The sequence below is a fragment of the Capra hircus genome, chromosome 8, assembly GCF_001704415.2.
Source record: "Capra hircus breed San Clemente chromosome 8, ASM170441v1, whole genome shotgun sequence".
NCBI classification, from domain to species: domain Eukaryota; kingdom Metazoa; phylum Chordata; class Mammalia; order Artiodactyla; family Bovidae; genus Capra; species Capra hircus.
The window spans coordinates 52590604-52605427 of record NC_030815.1 but is presented as its reverse complement, the minus strand read 5'-3'; the positions used below and the strand labels follow the sequence as shown (position 1 = coordinate 52605427).

Here is a 14824-nt window from a genome sequence, read left to right as displayed (position 1 = left end):
GACAAGGCCAGGACATTCCCACAGATGATGTGAGCCACCGGTCTGGGTACAGTCTGTGATGACGGGTCCCTTTTCCACAGTTATTCATTCCTCTTTAGATATCACATAGAAAGAGCAAGCAGATCTGACATCACATCCCTGACACAAATCTCCTAGACTTCTACTTTGGAATAAAAAGCCTTTGGTAAACTCAGCTGAGTATATCCTCAGGAACTCTGCTTGGAGTTAATAATCATTAGAAAACATTTACAGAAAAAACCAATAACTTCCTCCTGCTTTTCTAGTGGGTTGTAATAATATTCTACAGACATTCCTATGTCATGTGAACAATAAAAGGAAAAGTACGTTTTACAAAGTCAAACGTTTTAGGGAAAAGATGGTAAGCTGTTTGTTCCTCTCCAAACTGTTCTTAATGGTAACAGCAAAGATGCCTTCCTTTCTTGGTTTAGGAAAACAAAACAAAACAAGGAATGTATATCTCAAGCCATAGTATGAAAAATTTGAAAACTTTCTCAAAGAAAAGTATTTATTTCATTTGTATCTAATAATAAGTATCATTGGCAATACATCTTAAGACTGGAGAAATTTGTGGCATGATTCACCAGAGCTTGACGTTAATATCAAATTACCTGTTGTTTCAGAACTGTACATTTCACAGCAGTATCACCAGTGATTTGAAAGCGTTCACAGACAAATTTGGTTTTGATGTCCTCATCCTCCTGGCCAGTTACCTGTCGGAGGAGCAGCAGCCCAGACAACAGGTCGCTGTGTACTCTGAGAACCTAGAGCTGTGCAGTCAGGTAAGAACTTCCTTGACCCAACGATCTCACCGAATCCCCATCTGCTGGCTCTCAGAACATGGGGTAGAAGATGGCAATGGACTGGTGGCTTAGAGAAATTGGTCCAAGAGGTAAGGTCCTAGAATTCGAGTTTTAAGAAATGTTGGAGGCTGGGTTTCCCTGGTGGCTCAGTGGTAAAGAATCTGCCTGCCAAAGCAGGAGACACTGGTTCAATTCCTGATCTGGGAAGATCCCACATGCAGGGGAGCAACGAAGCCTGTGTGCTACAACCATTGAGCCTGGAAGCTCCAACTGCTGAGCCCACGTGTGACAGCTGCCGAAGCCCATGTGCTCTAGAGCCTGTGCTGCGCAACAGGAGAAGCCACCACAGTGAGACGCCCGTGCACCGCAACTAGAGAGTAACCCCTGCTTGGTGCAGCTGGAGGGAAGCCCAGCGAAGACCCAGCACAGCCAAAAATAAATAAATTAATAAACTAATTGATGGTAGCTTAAATGTTACTTTAAAAGAAGAAAGGTTGGGGGTATTTTGCACAGTTGGCTAGTTATTTCTCAAATATTTAGTTTTGATGCTATAAATTAATTAACTGATTAGTTTTAAGTGCTTTAATTCAGTTTTTAAGTTTTTAGCTGTTATGCTCCGTTACTAACCAGAATTGGCAGTGAGGTAAATGTTGGCTTTTTTTCATTTTTCAGTTGAGATATAATTGACAGATAGCCTTAAATTACTTTCAAGTGGACAACATAATGATTCAGTGTTTGTATATGTTGCAAATGATCACCACATTAAGTCTAGTTGGTTTAGTCACTAAGTCGTGTCCAACTCTTGCGACCCCATGGACTGTAGCCTGCCAGGCTACATGGGATTTTCCAGGCAAGAATACTGGAGTGGATTGCCATTTCCTTCTCCAGGGGATCTTCCCAACCGAGGAATTGAACCCAGGTCTCCCACATTGCAGGCAGGTAGATTCTTTACCAACTGAGCTATGAGGGAAGTCTAGTTAACACCCATCATATATATAATGATATTTTTATATAATTATATATTTTTAATAATATATAATTTTTTTTCTTGCAATGAGAACTACTCTCTACTCTCTTGTGTGTGAGCTAAATCCCTTCAGTTCTGTCCAACTCTGTGTGACCCTACGGACAGTAGCCCGCCAGGGTTCTCTGTCCATGGGACTCTCCAGGCAAGAATACTGGAGTGGGTTGCCATTCTCTTCTCCAGGGGATCTTCCCAACCCAGGGATCAAACCTGAGTCTCTTATGTCGCCTACATTGGCAGTCAGGTTCTTTATCACTTGGGCCACTTGGGAAGCCCTCCTACTCTCTTAGCAACTTTCAAATATGCAATACAGCGCTGTTAACTATAGTCACCATGCTGTACATGACATCCCCGTGACTTATTTATAGCTGGAAGTTTGTACCTTTTGAGTCCCTTCACCCATATAGGGACTTTAAAAGAGCCCCATAACCATTTCTTTTCTTGGCTGAATCCATAAAGAGAGAGATCATATCTTTTTCACCCAAGTGAAAGTCATCGTCCTTTGGGTGCTGTTTGCTTTGAGGATTGCTACCTGATAATAACTAACAAAATTTAGTCCCTGACAAAATCCTGTTTGGTTCCCAATGCTTAATAACTGATCTGAAGCTTTCATCAAAGTTAGTATTTTGACACGACCACTAATCAAATACCTTGGATACCTTGGACATGTTGGAGAAAAACATATACTTTTCAAAAAAAGTTTTCCTCCAGGTACTATGATAAAATTCTGTTTGGGTAATCAGTCAAACCTTCTTGGTTGAGAGCTGAGTCGTTTAACCCAACGTTTTCGTAATATAAGTAGACAAAATTAGGACTTCCCTGATGGTGCAATGGATAAGAATCTGCCCGTCAATGCAGGGGACATGGGTTTTAATCCCTGGTCTGGGAAGATTCCATGTGCCATGGAGCAACTAAGACCCCCATGGGCTACAACTACTGAGCCCACATTCTAGAGCCCACGAGCCACAAATATTGAGGCTGGATGCTGCAGTTACTGAGACCCAAAGGCCTAGAGGCTATGCTCTGCAGCGAGAAGCCACCACGGTGAGAAGCCCATGCACCGCCATGAAGAGCGGTAGCCCCTGCTCACCACGACTAGAGAAAGCCCGCAGAGCAACAAGGACCCAGTGCATCCAAAATAAATAAGTAATTTTTTAAAAAACAACATTCCTGTTTTAAAAAGTCAATGAAAATAGGGCAGTGATATAGCAAATCAGGCATATTGAATAACTAATATGAGACTATACATAATTCATGATAATATGGATGACACAGACATAGAACCATTTCATCACTTATCTTTCCTCACTAATGGCTTAGACACCTGGTCTACTCACAGATGGCTAGAGGTGAAGTCTCAACTCCCTTCTTTTCAACATCCTCACTTTCTGTCCCCCAAGAGATCCATTCTTTTGACACTCTCCATGTTCTCTGTGCCCTTACGTTCAAATATGAACAAGCCTCTTTCTCTTGCTGCAGATGCATTTGATACCCTTTTGACCCATCTGTGAATTGCATCACCAGCCTGTGGCTTTTTCAGTGCTTTGTTCTGCACAGAGTTTCAAAACTTTTGTTATGTCTTATAAATAAAATTTTATTATGTCTTTGGTCACTGGTTTCCTAGGGACAGGACTAAGGTCTCCTAAGCCTCTAAAACAGTGGTTTCAAATCACTTTTTGTAGCAAACTGATTTAAATATTGGTTAATCTAAAACAGACAGAAGTAGAAGATAGATGAAGGGATTAGAAGCCCTTGAGTTGACTCCACCCTCACCAGCCCTCCCCATCTATCACTTAAGAGACATCTCCTGGAAATCTTAAGCAATACACAGTCAGGACTGCTCTAGAGGAATCCTTCTATGACCATGTAGTCACAGTTAAGGGTCAACCTCTATAGCTCAGTTGCCTGAGTTCAAAAATGTGGCTCCATCCATTGAGAGCTGCGTGTTATTGGTCAAATTATTTAAACTTTCTGTGTCTCTATTTCCTCAATGAAAAAATGGGGATAACAGGAGGGCTACTGGGGGGGCTTCCCTGGTGGCTCAGTGGTGAAGTATCCACCCAAGTGCAAGACACCCAGGTTCGATCCCTGATCCAGAAAGATTTCACATGCTGCAGAGCAACTGAGCCTGCGTGCCGTAACTATTGGGCCTGAGTCTGGGAGCCACAACTGTTGAAGCCTGCTTGCCCTAGAGACCCTGCTTTGTAACAAGAGAAGCCAGCTCAGTGAGAAGCCCACACACCTCAACGAAGAGTACCCTCAGTTGCTGCAACTAGAGAAAAGCCCGAGCAGCAGTGGAAACCCAGTACAGTCAAAAATAAATAAAATATAATTTTTTTTGAAAATGTTCTACCTTGTAAAATTATTGTGAGGATTAAAGGAGGTATTGCACATAAAATCCTTAGAACTGTGCCTGGCATATGAAAGCAGTCAATGAGTGTTAATTATTATTATTGTCTATGTGAGCTCTGTATTTATAACTGTTTTTGTTGTTATTACCTCCACTTCAACTCTGGGGCCATTTCAAAGGCCCAGTGTGCAAAATGTCCTCAGCATTTCCCAGGAAGTCATAGAGCTACAGCGCAGTTTTGGCCTCACATCTCCCTACTTTCAGCGGAAGCTCTGTCTATTCTGGGCTCAGTGTCAGCGCTTCTGGGGGCAGGGAGAGAAAGCTGGAGCCTGAGTGCTGTTGAGAAAGCTGCCCCTGGAATCTGCTTCCTCTTCCTACTTTCTCCTTTATCTTAAAGCAGGTCTCAGCTGCCTATGACAAACAGGAGTCTTCCTTCTGCACCATTTTCCCTAGTCCAGTATTTTCCCCCCAGATTTGTCTACAACTAGCATTATATCTGCCTTTCGCAAAGCTGAATTTTGCTCCTGTTGGATGACGGCACTAAGTTACACTGAGGAAAGGATTTAAATAGTTTATCTCTCTTTACCTATAACTTTTTAGAGCCAGCAAAACTGAGCAACTGGATTTGGGGTTCAACCAAAAGCCAGTTTGGTTGAATTAGAGAATGTGGTGGTAAATTAAGTGGAATTTGGTGTGTTTTGCATTCTACAATTCTCAGTTCTGTCTTTTTTTCTAGACAGATGAACACAGATTAATTTTACATTACAAAAAATTAAGAAAGACAAATTGCAAAGGACAAAGAGAACCTGAGTGCTCACACAAACCCCTGTTCCTCCCCGACAGATCTGCTGTGAGCTAGAAGAGTGCCAGAACCCTTGCCTGGAGCTGGAACCCTTTGAGTGTGGCTGTGATGAGATCCTGGTGTACCAGCAGGAGAACCCTTCAGTGACTTGTGATCAGGTGGTTCTCCTTGTCAAGGAAGTCATCAACAGGAGGTGTCCGGAGATGGCCTCCAACAGCCGGACATCCTCCACAGAGGCGGTGGCAGGCAGTGCCCCGCTTTCCCAGGGATCTTCAGGGATTATGGAGTTGTATGGTTCTGATGTAGAGCCACAGCCCAGCTCCGTGAATTTCATGGAAAACCCTCCCGATCTCGGCGATTCTAACCAGGCCCAGGTGGATGTCAATGCGGACCTGGTGAGCCCAGACAGCGGGCTGGCCACCATCAGGAGCAGCCGCTCATCCAAGGAGAGCTCCGTGTTCCTTAGTGACGACAGCCCTGTGGGAGAAGGGGCAGGGCCTCACCACAGCCTCCTCCCAGGGTTTGACTCCTACAGTCCCATCCCCGAAGGAGCAGTAGCCGAGGAGCATGCCCGCTCTGGAGAACACGGTCAATCATTCGACCTTTTCAACTTTGACCCAGCACCCAGGGTTTCTGGGCAGTCCCAGCCATCCTCCCATTCTGCAGACTACTCCCCAACAGATGACTTCTTTCCCAACAGCGATTCCTCAGAAGGACAGCTCACCATGGGGTCTAAAGAACTTGACAGGAGGGGGATGGACATGCCTAATTATTCATCCAGTTCTCTCTTGTCGGGGGCTGGCAAAGAGAGCCTCGTGGAATTTGATGAGGAGTTTGTCCAAAGACAAGAAAGTCCCGGGGATAATTCTGAAAGAAATTTGAGCCTGACAGGTTTTATGCAAGATGAATCTCCTTCTCCAGAAAGTCTAAAAACTGTTGGAAAGAGGATCCCACCAACACCTATGAACAGCTTTGTGGAAAGCTCACCATCCACTGAAGAACCAGCTCTGCTCTATTCAGAAGATGTGACCCCCAAGACAGTCAACACAGGTCACCCAGGGCCACCTCTAACCCGGGCACGATGCAGCAGCTGGTGGGATGGTTTGGAAATTGACTCTAAAAATATTGCGGATGCATGGAGTTCCAGCAAGCAGGAATCTGTCTTCCAGAGCCCCGAGTCCTGGAAAGATCATAAGCCAAACCCAGCTGATAGGAGAGCCTCAGACTCTATATTTCAACCCAAGAACCTCGACTTCCCAAAGTCAAGTCCCTGGAAGTCAGAATTTGGTCAGCCTGGGCTGGGCAACAAGAATATTCAAGACTCAGATGAGAAAAGCTTTCAGTTTCAGGACATGCCCCCTGAGCAATCACGTTTGCTGAGTGTTTCTCCTCACGGAACAAACCACCTGATAGAAGACTTCGCTGCCCTGTGGCGTTCTGACCGCTCTCCCACCGCCATGCCTGAGCCATGGGGAAACCCCACAGATGACGAGGAACCAGCTGCTGCAGCGTCATTCCCAGCCTGGAGTGCATTTGGTGAAGAAGGTGATGCCAAAGCTTTGAAGAATACTTGGAATCTGCACCCAACGAGCAGCGAGACACCTTCTGTGAGAGACCCAAACGAGTGGGCCATGGCCAAAAGCGGGATTGCTTTCCCTTCAGAAGACCTCGTGGACAGTTCACCCAGTGAGGCAAATAATGAAGCAGTTCCAGAAATCTGGGGCAAGAAGAACCATGACCCCAGGGATGATATTCTCATATCTGGAAATCCCACGTCTGATCTGGATCATCCGTGGAATAGTTCTAAGCCAGCAAAGGCCCATCAGAACAGTGTGGTGGACCCAACAATTACGGGCAAGGTGTACAAAAATGTAGATTCTTGGAACTTTTTCGAGGAGAGTAACAAGGAAGGAGGTTCAGATGTCCCAGCCCCGTGGGAGGACTCCTTCTTATCTTATAAATGTTCTAACTACAGTGCATCCAACATGGGGGAAGACTCAGTGCCCTCCCCCTTAGATACCAACTACTCCACCTCTGACTCTTACACTTCACCGACATTGGCCAGAGAGGAGAAAGAAACCCAAGACAAGCCACTCACTAAAGGGGAGGGTTTTGAGTCACAAGATGCTAACTGTACTGCAGGGGGCGCTGACGTGCCTCCTCAGTCCCCGCAGCAGCCACCAAGAAATCGAATTAGTTCAGGTCCTGGGAACCTGGAAATGTGGGCTTCATCTCAGGCCGATGGTGGCTCAGAAATAAATGCCGCTCACAGCCCAGATAAAGATCTACTCCAGGTAGAGCCCACGGACGATCAGAATGTCTCCCTGGAGGATGATGTGGGGGAAAGCAGCCAGTCCAGTTATGACGACCCCAGCATGATGCAGCTGTACAACGAGACGAACCGACAGCTCACACTTCTGCACAGCAGTGCTGACGCCCGGCAGGCAGCCCCTGACAGCCTCGACACATGGAACAGAGTGATTCTGGAGGACACTCAGTCTACTGCAACCATCTCAGATATGGACAATGACTTGGACTGGGATGACTGCAGTGCGGGTGTGGCCATCACTGGTGAAGGTCAGGCACAAGGGTACATGGCAGAAGGTAGCGAACCTGAAACCCGATTTTCAGTGAGACAGGTGGAACCCTGGGGCGTGGAGTATCAGGAGGCAAATCAGGCAGACTGGGAACTCCCTGCCTCTTCTGAGCACAGCCTGGACGTGGCTCCTGATGAATACCACGTGCTGAATGAGAAAAGTGGGCAGCTGATCGCGAATAGTATTTGGGATTCTGTCATGAGAGATAATGCCGTTTCATCATTAATATTACCTAGCCCATCGTATGCTGCAGATACAGAACAGAGCAGGTCACCTCCTGAAACAACCAGCTCATTAGAAAAAATTCAGGATAGTCACATTGCAGATGTGCTGGAAGCCTCTGGAGCCAGTGAGTCTGAAACAATCGATCCTGACAAGCAGGACACATGCAGAGGAACCCTGCCAAGTGATACGGCGTATCTGGTGACCAGACTTGAGAACCCAGAGCATTTTGCATGCTCAGATCCCTGGAAGGGTCCTAGCGATGGAGAAAAGGAAAGTGAGAAGGAATTCCACGGAGCTGCTGATAGGGAGCACTCCAGTGATGAGCTAATGGATGGAGCCTCGGAAGCTTCTGAAAAAGAGCAAGATAGCCAGGAATGCCCATCCCCAGCTGCATCTGATCATCAAGAGATCTCCAATGAACCAGACAAAATCAGAAATTTTTCAGTGACTTCCAGTCCTCAGACCAAGGAACCCCAGGAAGTATTAGAGCAGGAGAAGGGGTCTTACACTCCAGACCCCTGTGATATGCAAACAGAGGTGTCCGAAGATCACTTGCCAGCAAGAGAGACCTGTGAAGAACACCTCATAAGCCCCAGAAGAAATTCAAGTGAAACTACTGAAATTCCAGGTAGGCTGAATTCCACAAAAAGTGTGTCTCTACCTAAAGTGGATGTGGAGAAATCTGAAGAATGTGACATTCTGCCAGAGAAAATTAACCAAGAGCCACCTGATGAATGTCCCCAAGGCCTGGACTCTTGGGATGGCCCTAAAGACAGTGATGTGCTGGTCAGTGGTGCAAGTTCTGAGAGAACAATGAATCTCGAAGTTAAGAATACTGAAAACAGCCCTCCAAGAGCCAGCTTATCAGGAAATGATGACAGAGATAGTATTTCCAGTGAGTATACGCTTTCAAGTGCATCCAGTCCTGACATAAATGATTCTTCGGCTGCACTGCCTTCCTGGGACCAAGGACCCAGTACTGGGCATGAGAAGGAAAATCAAAATGATTGGAGTACACAGAATCACCAAGAATCTGAACTAATGACTACTGATGGTCATGTAGAAGTAGTTACTGAAATGCAGGGTTTGGAGAAAAACAGAATGGACAGGTTTGAAAGGAGCTTAGATCACAAGGTTCCTAAATTTTTAGAGTTTTGGGGTGACTCAATAGATGGTGATTCCTTTTCTTCTTTATCCAGCCCAGAAACAGGTAGATATTCTGAATATTCAGATACGTATCAGGAAAGAAATCTAGTGGTCAGCCATCAGGAGAAACATGAACATGATCTTCCTGAAACTGTACAGCCAGAGGACACCAGCTTCATTTCAACAAGCTCAGCTTCTGATGATGATGGTGAAGGCTACGAAGAGTCAGTGGAGAAAGAGATCCATTCGGATACTTGTCAAGTGGCTCCGAGTGAACTCAGAGCTTGGGATTCATTGAATAAATCTAATAAGTCCTTGGCCACAGCAGATCCTGAATCTGAGCAATGTTCTGTTTATAGAAGCAGTCCAGAGCGAGCAGAGAATGAGAATAAGTCAGACCCATCCTGTGATGATCAACAAAGCAGCCCTGATCGCTGGAATTTCTCACCAGTAAGGGAGACTGAATTACAGGTGACAGAAGTCGATAAGGAAACAAGGTCTTCTCCAGAAATGGGGAGGACAGGAGATGTCATATGGCAAATATCTCCCAAAGCTGAACCAAATAATGAAAATTACTCTAAATTAGAAATGGCTGACTTCTCAGCTGAGAGCACAGAGTGGTGGAAGGCCTCCTTACAGGAAGGGCGACCAATCAAGAGTGCATTTGAAGGGGAATTATCTAACTCAAGTGCTGTGCTAGAAATGAATTCCTCAGTGTGCGAAAACATGGGTCCTTGGGGAGTGCCCATTCAGGGTGATACTGAATCCCTGGCACTACATGGTACCAATCCTTTCAGTGATAACCATCAGTCACCCTTTCTAGATGATAATGGGGAGAGTGCCCACGAGCAACTTTGGAACATTCAACCAAGGCAGCCAGACCCAGAAGCTGATCAGCTTAACCAACTTGTAATATTGGACCAGATTAAAGACACAGATTCCAGAGAACAAACCTTCATGTCTTCTGCCGGTGACGAACTCTCCTCTGAAGTACCTACACAAGAACAGTGTCAGAATTCAGTGCTGTCTGCCTGGGACCAGCCAGACTCGTCTTGTACTTACGCAGATGAAAATGGATGCATTGTATCTGGTGTAGCAACAACTGAGTGTCAAGAAACAAATTGGTGGGAAGAAGAAAAATCGCACCCAAGTGAAATGACAAATTCAAACATCACCTCTGAAGATGTCCCTGCTGTCAGTTCTTCCACCCAGATGATGAACAAGTCAGGCTCTGAATGGAGTGACTCTACCCCTACTGAGGGCCCCCAGGGCACGTTTGTTCCAGATATTTTACACGGCAACTTCCAAGAGGGTGGGCACCTGGCCTCAGCTTCGCCCGACTTGTGGGTGGGTGTGAAACAGCCCTTCAGTGTGAAGACAGATGGTGAGAATCCTGATATACTGACTCACTGCGGCCACGACAGCAATTCCCAGGCTTCCAACAGCCCTGATGTTTGTCAGGATTATGAAGTAAAGGCAGAGACTAAGCAGCGCATTGATGCTGGGCTGGGGCCTGAAGGGGAGGCCAGTGAGCTCTATCTCACTGAGCCAGACGCAGATGAAGGATCCAGACAGGAGCCTGGGCAGGAATTCGCCCCTTATACTTCAGAGCTGTCCTCTGAAAATGTCATTCCACTGCCTCCAGTCAGCGAGCAGACAATCACAAATGACTCATCTCAGCCTTCCTCTCACGAGTGTTTTCCTGAACCTTCCAAAATTAATGGTGAAAACAATACAGGCTTAAAAGCATCAGAACAAGGAGCCAACCCAGCTATGGCACCAATTTTGGAACCTGTTGACAGAACAATCTCAATGATTGAAAATGTGGAAACTGGTATCTGTGTAACTTACCAAGAGCCAACTGTGGACGACAGTAGGTCTTCGATATCAGATGACTTTCTTCCTCAGAGGCAGACTGATGCAGGGGACTTGTTGGACCATGAGCAGCCCTTTGTTACTGAGAGTGCTGCCATGGTTCCTGATGCTTTGCTAGCCTCAGACACTTGTCTGGATGTCAGCGAAGCTGCCTTCGACCACAGTTTCAGCGATGCTTCGGGTCTCAACACGTCCACGGGAACAATAGATGACATGAGTAAGCTGACGTTATCAGAAGGCATTCCTGAAACGCCATTTGATGGGGAGACAGGGAAGCAGGATATCTGTTCATCTGAAGCCTCATGGGGTGACTTTGAGTATGAAGTCATGGGCCAAAATATTGATGAAGACTTAATGAAAGAGCCTGAACACTTTGTTTATGGTGGCGACCCTTCCTTGGAAGAAGATGCCCTGAAGCATGAGTTGGCACCTTACACACCTCCCTTTGATTTGTCCTATCTCACAGAACCTACTCCTGGCATCGAAACCACAGAGGAAACTGGGACTCCAGAGGATGAGTCTCTGGGGAGCGAAGCAGCAGAGATACTGCTTTCTGCCCTTCCTGATGAAAGAAACCAGGAAAACCATGCTGAGACCACAGACAGACAGCCCGAAGGCCAGCCAGTTGTGCTGCATATTCACGAAGACCCTGAGTCAGGTCCTTTGCCTGCCGGAATCGATGCCGACCCTGAGTTGTCTCCATCACGCATTGACTGGGAAGTAGAGACAGATCATTCAGATTCACCAGCAGGTGGAGACATAGGACCACCAAGTGGTAAGAAGCCTTTCATTCCTCCAAGCTCGAGAAATTGCTGCTTTCATTCAATTAATGCATTTGTAAATGCGCTCTTCCTACCAATGTTGGTACAGAGGAGCTAACTACATTTGCAGTGCATGCTCAACCAAGTCTTGACTTACTGCAGTAATATCTACTGCTTATATAATAGCTATCCTTGAGAGTGCATGCAAATTAAACAGCTCTACAAAATAAAGTACTTTAAAAGTATTTTTTATCTATCTCTCTTTAGATAGATCATTTGCAAAGATCACAAGCCACATAATGTGTTAATGAAGCCTTGTTCTCTCCTTCTCACCTTCATTTTTCACTTTTAGGTGCCAGTGAGGGAATATTAGAGTTGGAAGAAGAAAAAATAATTCCTACCGAAGAGCCTGAGCAGGTAAAATCAGAACATGGGGAGGAAAGGAACACTGAGAAGAAAGAAGATCGTCATGCATTGCACATGGATTACATACTTGTAAACCATGAAGAAAATTCACTGCCGGAGCCAGAGGCCTGTGAAGCTAGAGAAAGCACATCGGAATTAGAAGAGCTTCACGTAGATTCCGAAAAAGGACTGCCAGAAACTCAGTTAGCCAGCTCCCCGGACACAGGTCAACCAGCTTCCTTAAATGAAAGAAATCATCTATCTACAGAGAGAATGTCTTCCAAAGATGATAAGAGATCATCTTTTGAAAGCCCTGGGCAAGACCAGAGTTGGATGGTCTTGGGCCGTAGTGAGGTTAGTGATCCATCATCGGAGACCATGGACTCAGGACCTGGATGGTCTGGTGAGGCTGTGGAGCCAGCCTCTGATCACAGCTTGGGCCAGAGCCCCCAGATACAGATTCTGGAGGAAATGAAGCCTCTGGAATCTTTAGCACTAGGGGAAGCCTCTGATCTGGGCAGCCAATCACGGAGGAGCAAGAGCCGAGGCAGAGCTGGCCCTGATGCAGTTATGCTGCAGCCTGTCACCCATGACAATGAATGGGAAATGCTTTCACCACAAAACATAATCCCTGAAATGGAAATGGAGGAGGAGACGGAGTTTCTTGAGCCCAGAACAAGGAAACCAAGACCAAACGGGTAAGCAAAAACCTACATTTATTTTTTTCCTGGAAACTATTTTGTTAGAGACTGGGGAACCAGTGAGGGTTTATGGAGTATGAAGAATATCTAGATGATAGGAGCTTTGCTTACATGTATTGCAGAGCATAACATCAGTGAAAGCAGCTGCTAGATAACCATAATGATTACGAGGATTTGTGTACATTTTCAGCCAAAAAAGGCCCTTTAGTTTCCATCCACAGTCTTATACTTACCTTTCTGACTTCGTCTAACTTACCTAACTTCCTTCATCTACTCAATACCTGTTTTACTTTTAAATAGTTAATTGGTACTGGAGGGGAACAAACACACATTTATTCATAGTGCAAGGCAGTTTGCACACATTATCTTACTTAATTCTTACAACAACCCTCAAGTGGTAGGTTTTAATTTTTATACATACTGGTGGAGGGTGGGGATTTGGGGCTCAGAAAGTTTCTATAACTTGCCAAGAATTAAGTAACCAGAGTGGGCACTCTGAGATTCAAAGTTGTCTACCTCCAAAACCTGTGTTTTCCAGCAGACACACTGCCTGTCATATAGAAAAGGTGATTCTGTTTTTATGTGAGTATCTAACTTACTAATAGGGAATGAGGAGACTTCATAGCAGGCTTAAAATCTTAATGTGAAACATGCATTCCTTAATTGACTGAAAATTAGCAAATAACCATCAAACCAGTAATTCATTCATTCATTTGCTGTTTGGATTTTGAGAATCTGCTCTGGCCAAGTTTCTGGGTAGCCAGCGGGCATTGTTCTTGTTCTGAAGTTTCCAGGCCCTGCTAAAACTCTTTAGGGTGGTTCATTTCTCTTTACTTGCTCTGATAAAGCACCCCTACTTCCAGGGACAAAAGGACATGTTGTGAAAAGTATCTTAAATTACATGTTTCCTCCTTAAAGTAGTGGAGAAAAAGTACCTTTTTCTTACTCATTTTTTTTTAAGTTTAGTTTTTAGCTTATATTGGAGTACAGTTGACTTAAAGTGTTATGTTAGTTTCAGTTGCACAGCAAAATGATCCATTTGTATATACACATAAATCCATTCTTTTCCAGATTCTTTTCCCATATAGGTCATTACAGAGTATTGAGTAGAGTTTCCTGTGCTATACAGTAGTCCTTGTTGATTAGCTATTTTTATATACAGTAGCATGTATATGCAGAGAAGGCAATGGCACCCCACTCCAGTACTCTTGCCTGGAAAATCCCATGGACGGAGGAGCCTGGTAGGCTGCAGTCCATGGAGTCACTAAGAGTCAGATATGACTGAATGACTTCACTTTCACTTTTCACTTTCATGCATTGGAGAAGGAAATGGCAACCCACTCCAGTGTTCTTGCCTGGAGAATCCCAGGGACAGAGGAGGCTGGTGGGCTGCTGTCCATGGGGTTGCACCGAGTCGGACACGACTGAAGCGACTTAGCAGCAGCAGCAGCAGCAGCAGCAGCAGCAGCATGCCCTCTGCGTGTCAAGGCAGCTGGATTTCAGCTTGGCTCTACCACTGCCACTTACGTGTTTTAATTAACCCTAGATTTAAGTTTCCTCATCCGTAAATTGGTGGGTTGGGCTGGAGGATCTCGTGTCTTCCTTAATACTGAATCCTGCAACTTTAATTTGTATATAAATAGAAAGTGTCCAGGGAACTTTGCCATTCACATTTCTCCATGAAAGGAACAGAGAAATCAGAAAGAACAGTGGAGGAATGTTGAAGGTTAGCAAAGTGCTATCAAGAGTTAAAAGCTGTGCCCTGTTCAAGTGCAGCTTCATAAATCCAGACATTTTCAGTTGGCCTAATCGTTCTTTCTTCCTGTCAAGCTGTTTCCTTCCAGAGAGACCTAAGATCCGTTATCAGAAAGAGTAGCAGATGGATCCCAGCGGCCCTGCTGGCATTGTTATAGATTGAGCTCAGAACACAGGCAGCCTTGAGTTGGCTGAGCTATTGTTTGGCTTCTTGTCTGCATTTTGCACATGCCGCTGAAATCCAGCAGATGATAGTGTTCAATGGTGCCACTTTCCCCTTTTAATGAGATTTCTTTGCTCATCTCTTTCTGCTCAGCCCTTGTAGGAATGAAAATTTTCTCACGATTGGGGAAGGGGACAGA

The 14824-nt window shown here is 45.3% G+C and overlaps 1 protein-coding gene across 6 annotated transcripts in view; it reads left to right on the top strand.

Moving 5' to 3' along the window:
* PRUNE2 (prune homolog 2) overlaps positions 1–14824 on the top strand; it is a 301538-nt gene that overhangs the window by 197929 nt on the left and 88785 nt on the right. For all 6 annotated transcript variants that reach the window (XM_005683795.3, XM_013965995.2, XM_013965997.2 and 3 more), the window contains exons 7-9: positions 642–800; positions 5039–11615; positions 11954–12704. In XM_005683795.3, coding sequence (XP_005683852.2) covers positions 642–800; positions 5039–11615; positions 11954–12704 — 7487 coding nt within the window. The remainder of the gene's footprint in view (positions 1–641; positions 801–5038; positions 11616–11953; positions 12705–14824) is intronic.